The following is a 20,480-nucleotide window of genomic DNA, read 5'->3' as shown; positions in this document are numbered from 1 at the left end:
ATAATAGTATGTTAAATAGTAGACATCAAAAATAAAATCACCTGTAGTTTCTAAGCTGCTGAAAAAAAAAATTCTTTTCCCAAGTTACCGTTTCTGTATCTATTCGTAAGGTTTGACTTTATTTATTTATTTATTTTTAGAGACAGAGTCTTGCTGTCACCCAGGTTGGAGTGCAGTGGCACAATCTTGGCTCAGTGTAACCTCAAAATCCTGGGCTCAAGTGATCCACCTTAGCTACCTGAGTAGGTAGGGCTTACAGGCACCTGCCACCCCATTCAGCTATTTTATTTTTTCTTATTTTTTGTAGAGATAAGGTCTTGCTATATTGCCCAGCCTGGTCTCAAACTCCTGGGAACTCCTGGGCACTGGGATTACAGGCATGAGCCACCCTGCCCAGCCTGATTTTGTTTTCCAAAGCCATGATCTTCTGTGTATCAAGTGTTATGCTAAATACTGACTATAGTGACTTGGTCGCAGCTCTCTATAAGTCTGCAGTTTGATAGCTGTAGACGAAGAAGAGAATGACAGAGTATGCGTGAGTGTGTGAGAGAGCAAGCGCACTAAAAGACTTAATGTTGGCTTTCTGTAACGAAGGAAGAACAGACAGAAAATGTTTGGTCCATGCTTTTATTTAGTCTTCCATTCCCAGTGCTGAAAAAGAAGAAAAATCATCTTCCTTAACTGTGGTGACATAGCCATATGGGATGGGGCGGGTGTGCCTCATATCTAGAACACTCATTCCTTGAGATATATTCATCTGGACCAACGCTGCATAGTATAATTTGGTGAACTGGCAGATTTCCTCATGCTCATTTTTTCATGTGATCAGGGATTAAACTGATACTTAATCTCTTCCCTCCAATTAACATTAGACTTTACCAAAAAGCATAAAAAATAAACTTGCTAATGTAACTTTACCTATGATTAAGAATAAAATTTTAGCTATAACTTATTATTCTTTGTATTATGTAAATATGTTGGTATAGAAATAAAGAGAATATATGTGAAAGTTTCAAGTTCTATCAGCAAGAATTTGGCCAGTAGAATCTTACACTCCTCCTCATAAACCTGGAAAAGTTTCCTGGAATGGGTAGAATTTCAGGACCTATTTGGACGATGGATGAGGAGTGGAAAGCAAGGCATTCTAGTATGTGTTTCAACTTGGAACAAAGCTTAGAGGTGAGATTGGCATGACCAAATGCTTGGAGCATATGTCCTTGAGTGTATGCAGTGGGGCCAGCTGGAGAGGAGAAGCTGGCAGTGAGGTGGTCTGTGCTGCCTTAATGAATGGTTTTTGAAGCAAAGGGTGAGACTCCTGAACACAGATATGTCAGGATTAGAAAAGAGTTTTGTGGTACAAGTAATGAAAGCAGGAGAGAACTTGGGCATCAGCTGAAGGCTTGGATGGGAGTATTAGTGCTTCTCATAATGTAGCAGCAGTAGTAGGGAAGGAGAAGAATTAGATGTGAAAGATAAAGTTTTAAAATATCCAATTATTTTCATTGATATCTATTTTTACTTTGTTCCTGTAGAGACAAATCTTGGTTTCACTTGTGGAATAATAATCATACTAAAGAATCTTAACCTTTTCCTTCAGGACTATTGTGCCTTTGACAAGCTTTAACATGTGTTCTCCTATATAGCTGCAATCCCTGTTAGAAACTAGTCTATCAGGTAGTGTCATATAAGATTTTTGCCTACACATTTCATGTATGTTGTGTTTTTCATTTCACACAAGTATGAGTTTTTATGTGAGACTCTTGTCCGTACGTAGGTATGTTGGCTATACCAGTATTCTTGATGTTTAACAAAATTTCCTAGCTATAGAGGAATAAGAATATAAAAGATCCTTTTAAACAATGCAAATAAGCGAACACAAAGAATGATTGGAGTTACTGTTATAAATGTACCTCTACATATATTTAGTCCATAAAAGTCTATTGGTATTAATGGATAACTTAATTGATAAGTATAAGTTCCAAAGTCAAATAAAACACACTTGTATACTGAGGTGAGGTTGAATCTTTCTGTCAAAAAGCCTACTCAGGGGAAGAGAGAACAGCTATTCTAGTGAGACCATGGTGCAAACATGTCATCTTGCTAAGTCAAACCCAGTTGTATGAGCTTGCATGTGTAAAGGCATGGATGGTTCTGGAGTAAAACATGGACATGAGTTGGAGAATTTTCTTAGTGTTCATGGTTATAATATCTGAAAATGTTACTGTTTATAGTAATAGAAAAATTTGAGCACAGAAGATAGTGAGAGGAATAAGATCACTTGTGGGAAGTTGGGACCAAAAGAAAGAATGAAGGAAGGATTCTGGGCCTTTCACGCAAATTTCATTAAGTGTTTGCTTGCCTACACTCTGCTAGCCTCCAGACATCATCTCTGACTTTGCTTGGTGTTCACACTAATGGGAGAAAGAAACAATAAATGAAACTTAAAGTTGTCATAAATACTAGGCAGAAAGAATAGGGGACCCCCTCTAAGGTAGGGAGGTTACCTCTGAAGAGGTGATATTTAAACTGAAACTCAAAGGATGGAGAGACTATCTTTAAAACATTTTTTTTTTATTAAGGAAAGTTTTAAACACACAAATATAGAATAGTTTAACAAATCCTGATATACCCATCACTCAGTTTCAATGATGATTGCATTTTTGCCAATCTTTTTCTGTTTTGTTTCATTTTGATTTTTTTTGAGACAGAGTCTTGCTCTGTCACCAGGGCTAGAATGCCGGGGCATCAGCCTAGTTCACAGCAACCTCAAACTCCTGGGCTCAGGTGATCTTCCTGCCTCAGCCTCCTGAGTAACTGGGACTACAGGCATGCGCCACCATGCCCGACTAATTTTTTCTATTTTTAGTTGCCTGGCTAATTTCTTTCTATCTTTAGGAGAGACTGGGTCTTGCTCTTCCTCTTGCTCAGGCTGGTCTCGAACTCCTGACCTCGAGCGATCCTCCCGCCTCAGCCTCCCAGAGTGCTCGGATTACAGGCGTGAGCCACCGCGCCCGGCCCTACCAATCTTGTTTCATATATTCCCTCCCCCTTTTTCCCTTGGAATATTTTAAAGGAAATTTCAGACATCACGAGACAGCTCTTTTAAAAGGGGAAGGTGGAAGAAACCACATGTGTAAAAGGCTTGAGGCATAGTACTGTTGCATGCTACAACATAGATAAACCTTGAAAACATTATACTAAGTGAAAGAAGCCAGTCACAAAAGTCACATATGATATGATACCATTTATATAAAATGTCCAGAATAGACAAATCTGTTGAGACAGAAAGAAGATTAACGGTTGCCTGGGGCAGAGAAGTTGGGGGAAAATGGAGAGTGACTGCTAATGGGTTAAATGGGTGAAGTGTATGATATGTGAATTATATTTCAATAAAATTGTTATATGTATTTTAAAAGACTTGAAGCAAGAAAGGGCTTACTTCGAGGAAGTAAATGGAGCCTAGAATGGCTGAAGCTTGGTGGGCGAGGGAGGAGGGTATATTAAGATGAGTTTGGAGGAAGGAAAGGGAATCTGATCTTGCTGGACTTTGACTCCTGGCAGGGATTTTGGACTTGGTCCAAGTACAAGAGGAAATCTTTGAAGTTTTAAATCAGGGTCAAGTGATCGGATTTATGTTTTTTTGTGTTTTTTTTTTTTGAGACAGAGTCTCACTCTGTTGCCCGGGCTAGAGTACCGTGGTGTCATCCTAGCTCACAGCAACCTCAAACTCTTGAGCTCAAGCGATCCTCCTGCCTCAGCCTCCCGAGTAGCTGGGACTACAGGCATGAGCCACCATGCCCGGCTAATTTTTTCTGTATATTTTTAGTTATCCAATTAATTTCTTTCTAATTTTTAGTAGAGACAGAGTCTCGCTCTTGCTCAGGCTGGTTTTGAACTCCTGAGCTCAAACAATCTGCCCGCCTCGGCCTCCCAGAGAGCTAGGATTACAGGCGTGAGCCACCGCGCCCGGCCAGGATTTATGTTTTTAAAAGAGCACTCTGGCTGCTGTTCGAGTAGAGTGAGAAGAGAAGTGGATTGTCGCTTAGGAGATGATGTCAGTAGCCTAGGCAAGAGATGATGATTAGGATAGGTTTAGAGTAGATATCAAGAGTTCACTTGTAAACACATTAGGTTTGTCATGCCTAAGATATACCACATATTAATATGAAGCAAGATCTATTTTTATTATGTAAGATTTCTGCATAATAAAAGGGTTTCTGCTGTCCCAGAGATCTGAAAGCCTTTCATCTAGTCCAACTCTCTCATTATGCAAATGAGACACAGACAAGTGAAATATCTTGTCCAAAATCAGACTGGAGCCTAGGTTGGAACCTATCTTGACTTCTAGAGAATTTTTTTTTGAGGGAGTCATGCCTCATAATCCGTTTTTCTTAAACCCCCAAAGTGACTGATTGCTGAGCTACTCGCAAGACTAGAATGAAAAAGGTCAGGTTTAGAATGGAAGTGCTGGACCAGAAATGCCCCAGAGCTGCTGGAGTGGTGGCAGAGGCTCCGGCAGAAGCTCAGAGGTGAGGTCTGAGCAGCTTTGGCAGCACAGCATAAGTCAGTGGTCTTTTGTTTTTCCATCATTTAGTATATAGGAAAGGGAGCCTCCTGGGGAGGAATTATCTTGGATAAGCTTTCCTTGCTTAGCTAATAATGCTTTGCAAGTTTCCTATTTGGCACTTTTCTTACAAGGCTTGTTTAGTTTTAAGTCATCTCCACGTTCAGAGATTATTTGTCCAGTTACTGGACAAAAACCTACATTCTGGATAGTGACTGAAAATAGATATCAGAGAACCAGACCATTGGTGGAAAGCCAAATGACCAAGTTGCAGCAGTTGAAAAGTCTTTCTCTTGCTTCTATTGAAATATTGACTGTAAATATTTTATGTGGAAATATTAATATCGTGAGGTTCTAAAGCAGATTTATGTTTTCTGCCCATAAGAATATAATTTTTGGTAAGTAATGTGGCTTGCTTAAAACATTTTGGTCTTGGCAATGTTTCTCTTAAAAAAAAAGAAATATGCCAGAGAGATGCTAGTTAGTAAAGCAAACTTCTTATGGGGCACAATTTAGGAGCAGCCTCTTAAAGTTTCAGTTTCTATTAATAGTAATACATGTCCAGGAACTAAAATTTTACCTGTCTTCACAGGAATGATTTGTCTTTGGGATAGATTTATGCCAACCAAATGAATGCATGATTACCAATCTCACAAGGGGTCACTGGACAAATCAGAATACCAATGCTTTAACTTATTATGGAGATGGATGTGTATAGAAATAAAATTTAAATGGCTGATTATTTGTCAGTTCAAGGGTTACCCCTTCACAATGGCAAAGTGCAAAATTCATTAACAGGATAGTAATTCAGGAGCTTATAATTAGAACAGAGGGAAATAGATGGTTTTCAGATTCTGGCAAAATCAGGTGAACCATTCTGTCCCGCAGAGGAGTATCCTACCTGGTATGATAAAGTCTTCTATTTCCTGTTGGTCTACACTTGGTAAACACTGAAGGTTCTTATTCAATAATTCTGTCTTTCAAATGCTTCCTGCAGATTAGCTTTTTGTTCCTCTAGTGCTTCAAACAATCATGTTATATTAAGGTTGATTAGATTATAGATTTTACATCCTAGTCCTAAGGATATACTTTCCTTAACTTGATTGAACTTGGATGTTTCCCAAGGCTCCATCCACTTCACACAAAATATCTCTTTCAGTGGCTGCCTGCTGCAGACAGATAATGTCCATTTCAGTGGTTCTTAAACTTGAGTGTAGGAACCAATGGGGAAATTTGTGAAAAGTGCAGATTTTCAAGCCTGACCTCCACAGATTCAGATTAGTAGATCTGGGGATTGGGCTATGAGACCTATATTCTTAGGTCTTACCCACAGTGAGATAAACATCATTTACGTGTTAATTCTTAGCAGTTTCATTTCCAGGATAACTTTATTGCTAAAGTCTATAGTGCTCTAAATACTAATAATAAGACAGAGGTTTGGTTTTAAAACCTTGGGAAATTTCTTAAGTACTCATAACCAATTTATAAAACTTTCCAAATTTTTACAACTCTTGCTTTTATATTCTTTGCCAAAATACTCTGAGGAAGCTGTGGTTACGTTGACCATGCAGAAAGTTCTTTTTGTTCCAGAATGTCTTGAACATGTGCTGCTTCTCCTCCTTCACTGCTCTGGTTTAAGACTTCTCATCTCTCATCTGGATGGACACGGATTTCTTCAGACACTCACCCCATCCCCCCCTCTCCCTGGATTCAAATTGCTGGTGGAAGTAATAGAAGTTATTGTAGAATTCTGGGCAAAAGAATAACATGGTCAGAGGTATCTTAGAAAAGTCTTTCTAACAGGACAGAAGATGGATTAGATGGGAGTATCATAGTCTCTATGGAGTGAGTGTAGTTCCAAAAAATCCAGTATTAGAATGAAATCTTAAACTTGAAATGTGGTAAAATTTTCTATTGCTTTTGTAATATAGAGTATAGAACATAATGCTCGAGCAAATAAAAGCAATAGGGAAGGTCTCAATTTCTTAGGACATGGTCACATCTCTTGCCATTCTCACATCTGTGTGTTGTGATCAGCATATGTTTGTAGTTCACACATCTGTGTGTTGTGTTCCAGCTTGTATTTGCAGCAGCATGGGGAGAAATGATGGTGGTCTGGATATTAGGGCTGGAGATGGAGAGAACTGAATGAAAGATTTATTTTGGAGCTTGAATTGGCAGGACTTAGTGAGAGATGGATTGACATGGAATATAAGAGAAAGGGAAATGTCAAGGATGAGTCCTAGATTTCTAGATTGAATCCGGTGTGGATAATAGTCGTTTTTATTTTAGGGAATGCTAGAGAAGGAGCAGGTTTGGAGGAAGATAGCAAAAGTTGTTTTCAGTGTACTTTCTCTGTGAATTCTTGTTCTTTACCTCAGAAACTCGCATAAGATTGTGCTCAAAACTGCCCTCTTGTGAAATCATTCTATAGGTCTCCACCCCACCCCCACCCCACCCCCATCTCCTGGAAAGCAGTAAGTTGTGCTCTTATATCACTTAGTAAAGTATTCTTAGTACTTACCTTTCTGTTTTATAATTATTTATGTCTTTCCTATCTCCCCCACGGAACTGTGATTGCTTTGGCAGAAAGTACCTTGTTTGTTTGGTGTTTCTGAAACATGCATAAATATTTCCTCAAGTGTTTTCCACTGACTTGTATATAAAGTATTCCTTTAACATCTGGGTAGTGCTGGAGTAAGGTAATGTTTCTTTACTGCAAAACTTTTGTTGCCTTTTATTTTCTAATGTGAATTGGAATCTGTGGGAGGGGTATAAAGTATGCAGTATTTCCCAAATTATTTCATTTCCCCATCCCCATACTTGTTTTCTGAATGTCTAATGTTATAAGTATTGAAGTTAAGAGGTGGGGAAATGCTGATTTACGCATGTGCCTGACACCGAGTAGGCGTGTAATTCACTGAGTGTGGACTACACAAAAAGCTAACCTGTCAGCTGTGGAGAATGTCTCTTGATGTCTCTGGGAAGCTCTTTTTGCTTATGGTTGCTGCAGATCTATTTCTTTTACCCCTAGTGATCAAAACAAACTTCAAGGATGAGAATTTACTTCCTGCCAGGCTAAAAAAGATAGGTGGCATGAGGTGACAAATTTTGTTCTGTTTCTTTGTAGCTAAGCTGGGAATAGCTGGACAAAAAATTCTTTGGCTCTTTTATTTATTAACTCTCAACATCAAAACAGTGCCTTTCTTATACCACCTGGGTTCATAAAATAAACAGTTATGTTAGTAACTTTTTTTTTTCTTTTTTTGTAAAAGAAGTGCTCAGTATTTTTCTAAGGCTATTTATATTCTGTTTTAGAGAGTAGGTTGTTGTGACATAGAACCTAGATTTCAGGGAAATATAGACAGGATAGACTAAATGGTGAAGATACTGTTCTCTTTTTCGTGAAGAGTATATGAATTTATTTTAGAAGGGAACTTTTTTCCCCAAAAGTTAGAATGTTCAAGACGGTTAATTTTTAGAGTGGAACCTAGTGGAAAGTTTTACCAGGAACTCACTCAAGCAGGAAATAAATTTGATTTTAAATTTAGATTTTATTTTGTAATGCCAAATGGAATTATTTTGTTACATTTATTAACAGACTCTGACTGCTGGTATCTTTCTTAATAGTCACGTGGAATTGGTAGGCACCTTTGCTCTACAGACTTTATTTGGCTATAGAGTTAACAATGAAAATAATTTTTTCATTTCTTTTCATATGTTTCTGAGTGATAAAAAAAACAGCCTAGGTTAGTAGGGTTAAGATATCATAACCACATCTACATTTATACTCCCATATGTTAATTTACGTTTCCATTTACTGGCCAGGCGCGGTGGTTCACACCTATAATCCTACCACTCTGGGAGGCCAAGGTGGGAGGATCGCTTGAGGTTTGGAGTTGGAGACCAACCTGAGCAAGAGTGAGACCCTGTCTCTACTAAAAATAGAAAAAATTAGAGCAGCAACTAAAAATAGAAACAAATTAGCCGAGCTTTGTGGTGAGTGCCTGTAGTCACAACTACTCAGGAGGCTGAGGCAGGAGGATCGCTTGAGCCCAGGAGTTTGGGGTTGCTGTGAGCCTGGCTGATGCCATGGCACTCACTCTAGCCCAGGCAACAGAGTGAAACTCTGTCTCAAAAAAAAAAACAACAAAAAAAAAAACGAAAAACTACCCCCCACCAGTTTTCATTTACTTGCTTTGCCCTTTACTATTGCAGATGTTTATTTCCAAATTAGAATAGCTTGGGATGACAAGGAAAACTCGATCTTTAGCTCTGCTATCTAGGAGAAGTTATCAGCCTCTGACATCAGTTTAATATTCCCTTAGCTATCAGGACCAGTCTTCAGAACTGAACCTCTGAGGTCACCATAAAGAACAGATAAAAATCTGTGAATAGAGATTACTTTTTCTCCATGTGCGAACTGGACTCTGGAAAAAGAAAAGAGATTACTTTTTCCATTTATTTTAAGAAATGACTGAAGAAAGGGAAAATAACTGCTGAATATACTCCTAGCAGCTGGGATAGGGACTATATGAGTAAAATGTAGTGATTTTTTTTAGCAAGGAAAACAGCTGCAATTTTGATGCTTCTTCCTTAGATATCAGTCTAATCATATCAGTGCTGTACATACACTTACACGAAAATGATGGTATAAACTTGTCTAGACCTGGTAATCTTCAGTTGCTTATTCTATTGGAAAAAGCCACGGCTTGTATCTTTTTTTTGTTTGCTTCACTCTGCACTTTGGGCTTCTAATAAAGTATTTATTATATAGAAAAGTCATTTTAATTATGGAAACTCCCACATTTGTTTCAGGTCGATCTTCTCTCTTTCCCTTTGAAGATGCCTTCCTGGACGACAGCCACAGTGATCAGGCCTTGTCATCTGGCTTAAGTTCTCCCACTCGCTGTCAAAATGGGGAACGAGTGGAACGCTACTCTAGAAAGGTGTTTGTTGGAGGCCTTCCTCCTGATATCGATGAAGGTAGTATGCATTCGTTAATGACTTTACAAAGGCTGGGTTTGTTCTTTGTGTGGTCTGACGCTGCCACACCTTTCCAAGTCAGCTTTAGGACATTTATATTTTAGTATGTAGGAGGTGAGGATATTTGATAGATAAGCAAGTAATATATTACACACTTCAGGTCTGTTGTTCGTATGTGGCAACACAGCAGTCTCCCAACAGCTTCCCATTTCCTAGTTAATGATTTGGGGGTAAATTTTAAAATAATGAGAGCTAATACTTAAACTCTTACTATATGTTGATTATTGTGCTAAGCACTTCATGTTGTATTATCTCATTTAATCCTCATAGCTATTTTATAAGGTATAGCCTACCATCTCTATTTTATAGAAAAAAAAACTTAAGATCAGAGAGAAATAATTTGTTCAGGGTTATGTAGCCATTGTTGCAGTTAGAACTTAAAGTAGGTCTGATTCCAGAGCTTTTGCTCATGTCTATGACACCATACCATCTCACATTTTAATATAAATACCTATTAATGAAAAATGTAATCTCCCTCTTACCTTTAAAAGAATGAAGATGAATTAGAATTTTTCTTAATAATATATTTGAGATACCACCAGTCTAAAAAATGAGTTTTCACTTATGCCTAAAGCCAGTGAAAATATTTATTTTGAGGGGCACCGTGGCTCATGCCCATAATCCCAGCACTTTGGGAGGCCGAAGTGAGAGGATCATTTGGAACCAGAGTTTGAGACTGGCCTAGGCAGCAACATAGCAAGACCTTATCTCCACAAAGTAAATTTTAAAAATTAGCTAAATGTGGTGGTGCACACCTGTAGTCCTAGCAGTCAGGAGGCTGAGGCAGAAGGACCACTTGAACCCAAGAGTTTGAGGCTGCAGTGAGCTATGAACTTCCCACTGTACTCCAGCCTGGGCGACAGAGCAAGACCCTGTCTAAAAAAAAAATAGAAAGAAAGAATTCATTTTAGCACATAGTAGGTTATCAATAGTTCGTCGAATGAATGAATGAAATGAAATCGTGACAAAGATAACTTAAGGAAAATAAGAACTTCAGTTTCAGTATGCTTTGGGTGTGCTATAAAAATACTCCATTAAAAACAGGCCTATTTTGCCAGTGTCATTCTCACTATGACATTTCTGTAATTTACCATGATTTTCCTTTTTTTCATGGTAAGAGAAGAAAAGTCTCTAAAAATAGTTTTATTTTAGACTTACTGCCTTAAAGTTGTACATAGCTAGAGACTCATTTTCCTCCAGACTGTTTTCATATTTGTGTTAATCTCATCTCTTGATGAGATTCTTTTCTTTGAGATAACTCATGTATTCTTAGATTCAGGGGAGCCTCGATATGATAAATTTTTGGTCATGGCTGAGAGAGTGGTAATGTAAACCTAGGAACCAGGTTATAACCTTCTGTTTTGAGTCAAAAGGCAGAAAGAGAAGATTAGTGAGATATAATTTTTGATTCATTTTCTACATAAAGTGTATACGATATAGGTATGAGAGAAAGAGACCATTGGCTCTTCACATTACATTTCTTTATCACTTTTTATTTCCCCTATTCCTTACAAAGAGAATCATATCTATTTCTAAAATAATCTTAGACATTCCATATAAGTGAACCATATTTTAAATATTTTCTGTACCTTGCTTTTTTTCTAAAATCAGAGAACATTCCTATTTTTAAAATCTTCATTTTCTTTGACATAGAGGTCACCTTAGCTAATACCAGATTTTTTCTTCCAAATTCTTTATGTCAGGTTTATTGGCAGTAAAAGGAAATGAATTATAGTTAGAAACACACTTTGTATGGTTAAAAGTGAATAACCAAATTTACACCCAAGCAATGGTATTTCACTTAGTAGGTTTGACTTCTGTAAAAATGCTTCAGAGAATATCTCTCTGTTTTTTTAATAAAAAGACATGTTTTGTGCTTTTCTGATTGCAATATTTTTTCTCTTTTGCTAAGATTCCCTCTTTGTTTTTTAGATGAGATCACTGCCAGCTTTCGCAGGTTTGGACCTCTCGTGGTAGACTGGCCTCACAAAGCTGAAAGCAAGTCGTATTTTCCTCCTAAAGGTAATGCACTTTAAATGTCTCCACTGTCTGCCCATTAGAGAGGTAGCATAACAGTTCAATAAAAGGCAGCCTCAACTCTTGAAAAAGCTGTCGACTTCCTTCCCCGCTCCCTGCAAATTAGGCAAATTTCAACATTCATCATCCTTTTATGTATTATGTTTCTACTTGGACACTCTTCCACCAGGAGCACAATGATTGTTTCATGGCACCTATTTTATTGACAGCGAGACAGTGATAATCTGACAGTTGTGGATGAGCCTTCTGCTTACTTTTCATTATTTTGAGAAAAAAGATGTAGAGTTTTAAAGAATGTCAGCAATGGTAAAGGAAAAGATTATTTAGGGTCAAATTTTATTTATATTCCATAGCCCTATGGTTTTATAGATTTTATAAACCCCAGACTTGGAAAACCTAGTGGCTGAAGAATGATGTTGGATGAAATTACCTTTATACGCTTCTGTATCTTTGGTGACTTGGCCTGTTTGAGAGTGAAGGGCAAACTAGTAAAAACTCTCCACATGACCTTGCTTCCCTTATTTTGGGGAAGCTCTTTTGGTATAATTTATAAGGGCATGAAAACACAGGCAGTCCTGGGTTACGGATGACCAGACTTATGGCATTCTGTACTTATGAACAGGCTCCCAAGGTTCCCCATGAAGATAATTTATAATAATAATTAAATTAATAATGCGGGAACTAGTTTCTTCCATGCATGTAAACAAACCCACATGATGTAAAGTGGTTCATTGGCATAGTGTCTTTATGCTAGCGGCTAGTCTCATTATTTATACGATCATTTACAGCATCATTTTTGTCTTAACTGTTTTATTTGATTTTATGAGTATGTGTTCACCCTTATGACCATGCCTCCAAAGCAAAAGTCCACTGCAAGTCCAGGTGAGCCTGCAGCAAAGAGGAAGGTGATTAAAATGGAAATGAAAGTAGAAATAATTAAGCGTTCAGAGAAAGCCAGAAGCCGTCATTGATTGAGAAAGCATTAGTCTTCAGTTGCTTGACTGCCAGAGCAATTATAAAATATAAAGTGAGAATCATGGAATATGTGGAAGGCAGTGCTCCAATGAAAGCATCAGTTATTACTAAGCAACATAGTGGATTAATTATTGAGATGGAAATGTTATTGATTTGGTTACAAGATCAACATAAGCATAACATTCTTATTAGCCTAGCATTGATGCAACATTAAGTGAGTGTTAACTTTTAATATTCTTTCTTGAAATTTCTCCTGCCTCCTTTCTAAATTTTTTGTATGAGTTTATTTTTATGTTCTGTTTGTTTGAATTAAAAAAAGAATAATTTCTTGTAATCATAATAATATCTATAACTTATTATTACAGCACAGGGGTATTATTATAGTACTACACTATATTATTATTATGGTTAGTATATATGTGCTGTTCATCAGGGATCCAAGATACAAACAAATCCAACGTAAAGACATTGTCAGGAACGTATCTTGTCTGTAACCCGGGGACCGCCTGTATATTGCTTTGTCCATGGTTTGTCGTTTCTGCAGAATCTAGGGAATTTTTCTGGTAATAATCACTCTGGACGTGTTCCTAGATTTATGTGAAAGAGTGTTTGGGGTTAAAGAGAAAGTATCTTCTGTGTTACATTCTTTTTTTTCTCTGAATTTTATGGGGTACATATGTTTTGGTTACATAATTTGCTTTTGTACAGTTTGAGTCCAAGTTACAAGTGTGACCTTCAGTTAGTTAGAGTGCATTGTACCCGTTAGGGACGAATTTACCCATCGCCTCCTCCCCGCCTCCCGCCTGCTTCATTTCCCATGAATTTTACTTCCATATGTGCACATAAGTGTTGATCGATTAGTTCCAGTTTCTATATTATGTTCTGTAGATATGTTTCAAGGATACCTTGCATCTCTGAAAAATGGCTTTTTGATATATATTATTGTGTAACATTACTCACCACAAGAAGAGAGAGTCAAAATACTTGCCCTTCCTGTGCCTTGTACAGGAATCAAATTATAGCTTACCCTGGCGAAGGCAAGTGGTTTCCTTTTATATCTGGTTTATTAGGTTTCTTTGTCACTTGTACTTCTCTCCACTCTCTTTATAACCCATGAAAATAAGTTACTCACTATAGAGAGCTGTGGTTTGTTTTTAACATCTTGTGAGTTACTTCTCTGCAGAAAATTTTTAGGTTAAAATTTAGTTTATATTAATCAGAAAAGATAATCATCATGCTGATTATTTCAGTGAAAGAATGTATTCAATACCCTGTGGTGTGTGAACTACACGTGTAAAAGATGTTTCTAATGATGCTAGTCATTCGATGCATCAGGGTAGTTTTCTTCAGTGACTGAATGTTTTTACCATATTGTGGTGCATGTAAAAATGACATACATAAAAAATGTTTCTAAGAGTGATAAAAAAAAATCATGCTGAGAAGTTTATGAGGCCGGGCACAATGGCTCATGCCTGTAGTCCTAGCACTCTGGGAGGCCAAAGCGGGAGGATCACTTGAACTCAGGAGTTCAAGATCAGCCTGAGCAAGAGCAAGACCCCATTTCTACTAAAAATAGAAAAAATTAGCCGGGCACTTGCTTGTAGTCCCAGCTACTCAGGAGGCTGAGGCAGGAGGATCGCTTGAGCCCAGGAGTTTGAGGTTGCTGTGAGCTAGGCTGAAGCCACAGCACTTTAGCCTGGGCAATAGAACAAGATTCTGTCTCAAAAAAAAAAGTTATAAAAATGATACTGGGATAAAAGCTATCAGGTGATCATTGTAAAAATTTAAAAAGGAGATAAGCATATATATGATCATGTTTAAAAAATTATCCCAAATCTACCTCTACTAGAGATAATCATTTTGCAAAATATCCTTCTATCTCTTTATGATTATATGTATTTATATGAAGTTTTAAATTTTCCATAAATGGCATCACATTATACTTGCTATTTTGTAACCTACATTTTCCTTCCAGAAATGTTAACATCTTTCTATAACAAACCTACATTATCCTTAATAACCTTAGTTTTTTTTTACTCAAGCCTGTTGATGGCATTTAAGTTGCTTGCAGTTGTTTTCTCTCATAAATCATACTTCAGTGAATATTCTTGTGCCTTCATCTTTTTGCCCTTTTGTAATTACCTCTTAGGGCAAATTTCTGTAAGCGAGATTACATGTTTATACAAATTGCCAACCTGCCCCTAAGAAGGTTCATATACGTTCATGTTCCCATTAATAGTATCTACTTTGCAAAACTAAGTTTTGTTAAGAGTCTGGGGAAAGGCTCTTTTTGAGTCTGTGCCAATCTAATGGTTAAAATAAAACCTTTTTTTTTTCACATTTTTCTCTTTACTCACCATTTGATTTTCTTATCTTGCTGACTATGTACTTTGTCCATTTTTATTTTGGGGTTTTTGTAAAGGTTCCTTTTAAAGGGTTTTTTTCCTGAAATACTTTCACCTATGTTTAAAATCTTTCCTCTCTACTTGTCATTTACTTATCAACCTTGTTTAATGTATTTTCGCAGTACCAAAATTAAAAGTTTTATGTTAAGTATTAATTTACCAATCTTTTTCTTTATGATTTCTGGATTTTTGCGACATGCTTTGAAAGGTTTTTCTCACTGCAAGACAATAAGAAAATACTGCTCATATTTTTTTTCTAATGTTTTTATTACTTTGCTTTTTACATTGACATCTTGATTAGTCTGGAATTTATATTGGAGTGAAGATACAAGAAAGGATTTGGTTTAATTTTTTCCAGGTAGCTGGCCAGTCGTCCCAGTACCATTTATAGGCTAGTTCATTTTTTCCTCATTGATTTGAATTGTTAAAATTAAGTATTGGTTGGAAGATCATCTCTTCTGTTTCTCAAGGAATGCATAGTTTCTCTGGACCTGCTTGGTCTAGTATGATAGACAGTAGCCATGGGTAGCTAATGTGACTAGCTCAAATTGAGACATGGTATAAAGTATACACTGGATTTCAAAGACTTAGTTTTTTCAAAAATATAGATCCCATTAATAATTTTGTTTACGTGTTAAAATAACTTTTTGGATATATTCGATTAAATAAAATATATTAAAATTAACATCAGGGGTTTTTTGCATTTTTAAATATAGATACTGGAAAATGTTTAATTACATGTGTGATTCGTATTATATTTCTATTAGACATAACTTCTCTAGAACAGGGGCCAGCAAACTACCTGTTTTTGTATGGCTTGCAAGCTAAGGATGGTTTTTTACATTTTTAAGGAATTATATATAGCCCACAAATCCCTTTACTGAAAGTTCATTGACACCTCCTCTAAAATAGCCCACAGAATTGCTCATTTAGTTTCTGGACATCCAGTGACAATGGAGGCAGTTTATTTCAGAGGAAGTCTATACGTTTGCAGACCTAGTTAGTTATTAAATTTTTTCTTCCGTTGCGTCAAATGCTTTCCTGTAGTCTTTACCCATTGGTCAATGGCATCCTATAAAGTAAAACAGAATAAGTCATCATTGTGACATCTATTTCTTTGTACTTAAAAGACTATCAGTTTCTCTTTGTAAGTTAGATATTTTCATTCTCTCAGTTATATGTTTTGTCTTATGGTTTCTGGATGACCATTCTTGTCTGCCTTCTCTGTATATATATATCACATTTGACAATATCCTACTTAAATTGGTAACTGAGAATTGAAGAGAGAATGTTCAGGTTAGTCTGAGCAGTACAACCTCCGTGTCTTTTGGTACCATTCATATCTAACAGTATAATAACACAGAACTATAGTACGTTAGTGCTGGTACCCTCATTCTATAGCTTAAGTATTGAGATGGACCAGTGAGAGCTAGGCCAAGAAGAGAATCTGATCTCCTGATTCTGGTTCTCAGGCTTGCATCCTCAGAGAGCAGATTGCCTTTCTGGTCAATTGCCTTTGAGGTCAGATTGCCTTTGAGGTCAGGGAGGAGAAATAATTATTAGACTATTGGTTCCTGTTGTGTTTTGCTCTCAGCTAAAGTCTGAAGGTTGTCCGATTTCGGGAGAACCTAAAGAAATTTGATATTATTCCAAGACTGAAGTAACTTCGAGAATTATGCTCATTGCTTAGAATGCTGGGAATATCTAAGTTGTTCACCTCAAACTGTTCAGTGCCTTCTTAATAATACCCCCTCTTGCTGAAATTTTATTTTCCTTAGGACACCTCACATTGGCCATTAGGTAGTTTGGCCATGAGTTTCAGGCTGACGTGTAAGTAGAAAGGAAAACATGCACCTTCCACTGTTAAGCCCTTCAGCCTTTCTATCAGACAGTATATCCCTCATGAGATAGGCAGAATCATCCATTAATCCAGCAGGTTTACCTGTGCAAATTTGAAGTAGAGTTTTTAAAACCATAACCATTTTCAGTGGGTTGTAGAGATCTTAAAATCCATGTACATCAGGCACGTCAACTGTCCCCTTAAATGTTTTTGGGCCAGCAGAGGGAGAGATGATGTGGACTGGGGCTCTCTTCAGCACAGGGCCACTGAGACATTTAATCCACCATTTGAAGATATGCAGAACCCTCTGGATCAGGTTGTCTGTGAACCACAAGCAGGGAAGTGCTTGGTGCTCTCCAGAGCACTATTGAAAACGTGGAAGGTGAAGGAAGGCATGGAAGTCACAATATTTGTCTTCATGAATTGGTCCCAGACCTCACAAACTTATAGTCCTATGGGGGAGATAAGAAATTAATCAAGTAGTCACAAAAGTAAACATGATTACAAACTGTGATAAGTTCTCTGAAGGAAAAATAGAGAGTGCAGTAGAGATTCTAAAAGGGGGGCATAGACTAGTGTGGCCCTCTTGTCAAATACCTGATACCAGTAATTTCTATTGTTATTCTAATTCTGTGCCTTAATATTATAATGAAGTAGTAGAACCAGAACAAAGCAATCCAGTTTTCATTGAACAAGTGTTATTTTATAAGCAATAAGAATAATCCCTGCCTCCCCAGCAGAACCAACTATCATCACTTGTCTGTTCCCTTCCAGTGTTTCATATATATCTTTTTTAATAGAGTTGTAATGATTAACAGAATACAATTTTGTATTCCCTTTCCCTACACCTCTTCCTCAAGTTTCTACATAACTTTCATATTTTCAAAGAGCTGCCTAACCTATTGTTGTGCCATAATTTGCCTGCTTATTTGGGCTATTAGAAATAGGGCTTCTGTTAATATATTTTTGTGTATGCCCTTTTCTTTCAGATTATATTCTTTAGGATAAATTTGGAGAAGCTTACTTAACCAGAGTTAAAAGAAATGAGAATCTTAATGACTCCAGATTTGATATCACATGGCTTCCCAAAGCAATTTTCTTTATGAAGTTTATGCTAATTTTGACATCTGCATCAAGTTTTTTACTTAGTTCCAAATCAGACAAATGGTACATTGCAATTATGAACTTACCTTTTTGCTTCTGTGATTGGCATATAATGAACCCCTGTAGAAGTGAGGGACCACATTGTTATGAATCTTATATATGAAGTGTTTAAATCTTTTTCTCTCAGGTCTCGTATGTCGAATCTTGGGTGTTTTCTAACATCATCTCCTGTCATTCTCTCTTTTACCCACTCTGGCCACAGAGTACTTTGCTATTCTTTGAACAACTAAGTAAGGCCTCTCGAGGGCCTTAGTGTACTTCATTTTATCTGAATGCAGCTCTTCCTTACTTCCCTTAGATCTCTGCTCAAATGTCCCCTTAACACAGAAATCTTTCCTGACTTCCTCATTTAAAATAGCAGCCCCTCTACCCTCTTTTTCTCTATTCCTCTTACTCTCATTTTATTTCCTTATAACCCTCATTTTATTTTTCTTTAAAATGCTTATCATAACCTGAAAAAATTATATGTGTTTTTCTGTCTGTTTTCCAGACTGAAATATAAGTTTTATGAGAGCGAGGTGTTTTTTATGTTTCATTCAGTACTCTATACCAAGTACCTTGTATACCTGGCTCAATGGCCTTCAATTATTTATTTATTAAATAAATGAATTGTATCTTTGCTGAATTTGTTACTTGCTCAGAGTAGAACCCACCAAATTTTAGAGCTGGAAAGTTCTTTAAAGATCATCTCATTCATTCTAGTGTAACCTGTATTTTAAACTGAGACTCAAAGAGGTGTGAACTCTGTGCTTTTCATAAGAGCACACAGCTTTTATTAGACAGACTTGAACCTGGCAGACCAATAGTTTATACTGATTTACCTGGTGAATAATAAAAGAAGTCATTTTTATTTGTTTCATTAGTGTTTATCATTTGTGGGAAAGGAAGACAGGTTTAATATATGTAATCTGATAAATTATGGTGTTATTTATAAGGCTGGATTTTATATAAAAATAAGCAACTTAAGCTATATGACCCAGGGTACATTTTCTTTTCTTTTTTTTTTTTTTTTTGAGACAGAGTCTCACTGTGTTGCCCGGGCTAGAGTGCCATGGTGTCATCCTAGCTCACAGCAACCTCAAACTCCTGGGCTCAAGCGATCCTCCTGCCTCAGCCTCCCGAGTAGCTAGGACTACAGGCATGCGCCACCATGCCCGGCTAATTTTTTCTGTGTATTTTTAGTTGTGCAATTAATTTCTTTCTATTTTTAGTAGAGATGGGGTCTCGCTCTTGCTCAGGCTGGTTTCGAACTCCTGAGCTCAAACAATCCACCCGCCTCGGCCTCCCAGAGAGCTAGGATTACAGGCGTGAGCCACTGCGCCCAGCCGACCCAGGGTACATTTTCACAGCTGTTTGATAACGAAAATGGGCCTTGTCTTTCTCCTGAGTCCTTGTACTCTGTTTGTCATATTCACATAGCTGGAGTATTTCCAAAGAGGTGGTTTAGGCCTAGGCTATAGGTCTGAGCTGCCCTTTAGCCATAATGTAACCATGGAACTCTGCCTCCTGGGCAATGCCATACCATTTCTGGACATGCGCAAACTGCTTCATAGTTCTTTGACTGCAAGGAACCAGAGGTTCTCTTGTACTACCTCAATCAGGGGTGTGGTTATCAGTGACAAAGGGAGCTCAAGAACTGGAGCTGTGATAAAACCAGGTGTCACTGGAGGCTATACTAGGTGTGGCAGGCTGATTTGAACAGTGGGAGTTACTAATTCTCCACTGTAATGTCGCACCATTACCATGACTCAGCTCAAGTTTTCATATTTCTAGTTGAATTCCAGAGAGAGGGAATCTGGTTGGCCCAGTTCATGTTTTAACACCTAGCTGTGACACAGGTCATCCTAATGATAGGTCCCTAGAATCCTTGACTACTTACTTAATAGAAAAACAGCTTAGTTCTGCTTCCTTGAGAATGAGGCTGTGATGTGGCAGCTAGGAAGATAAGTGGGACATGACAAGCTTGATGATAAATAGCATAACCTCCCTCATTGTTTCCTGGGAGAATGTCGAATGTCCCATGTCCACAGTTGTTGCTGTTACTGGAAGTACCAAAAGATTCTACCCACACTGAGCCTCCTACCCTCGATCTCCATTAAGCAGCTGCTCCTGCTGCTGCAATGGTCTCACCTCTCGTGGTGGCACAGGTGATGTGGGCTCAGGGAAAGAGCTGACATCTCCTGGGCAGTGAGCACAGCTGTTCTACCACTGTTGGCAGAGGCCTCTTGGGCAAAGTCAAGACAGCATCCAGCTGCAGATGTTGGACAGGAAATTTGCCATGTGGCTCTGAAACTGTTTACAGAAGTCAGTGATGCTGACAGTGGAATGAAGGAGGCTATCATCCTCAGCTTACTTGGGCAGCTAGTGTTAGCTTCGGTAATCCAGGGGCATAGGGTCCAGGTGAATAGAAATAGTAATAGGCATGCAGCTTTATGCAAGCGTGACCTAA

General features: G+C 37.7%; 1 protein-coding gene across 2 annotated transcripts in view; it reads left to right on the top strand.

Annotated features, from left to right (window-relative positions):
- The window catches only part of CPEB3 (cytoplasmic polyadenylation element binding protein 3), a 190,155-nt gene that overhangs the window by 112,235 nt on the left and 57,440 nt on the right, over positions 1 to 20,480 (top strand). Inside the window, exons 5-6 of one of the 2 annotated variants that reach the window (XM_012659719.1) lie at positions 9,383 to 9,550; positions 11,543 to 11,632. In XM_012659719.1, the coding sequence (XP_012515173.1) occupies positions 9,383 to 9,550; positions 11,543 to 11,632 (258 nt within the window). The remainder of the gene's footprint in view (positions 1 to 9,382; positions 9,551 to 11,542; positions 11,633 to 20,480) is intronic. The other variant, XM_012659718.1, reaches the window with a different exon arrangement.

Source organism: Propithecus coquereli, unplaced genomic scaffold, assembly GCF_000956105.1.
Source record: "Propithecus coquereli isolate 6110/MARCELLA unplaced genomic scaffold, Pcoq_1.0 Scaffold63, whole genome shotgun sequence".
NCBI lineage: Eukaryota > Metazoa > Chordata > Mammalia > Primates > Indriidae > Propithecus > Propithecus coquereli.
The sequence above is the reverse complement of the archived record's forward strand: the minus strand, read 5'-3'. Positions and strand labels throughout refer to the sequence as shown.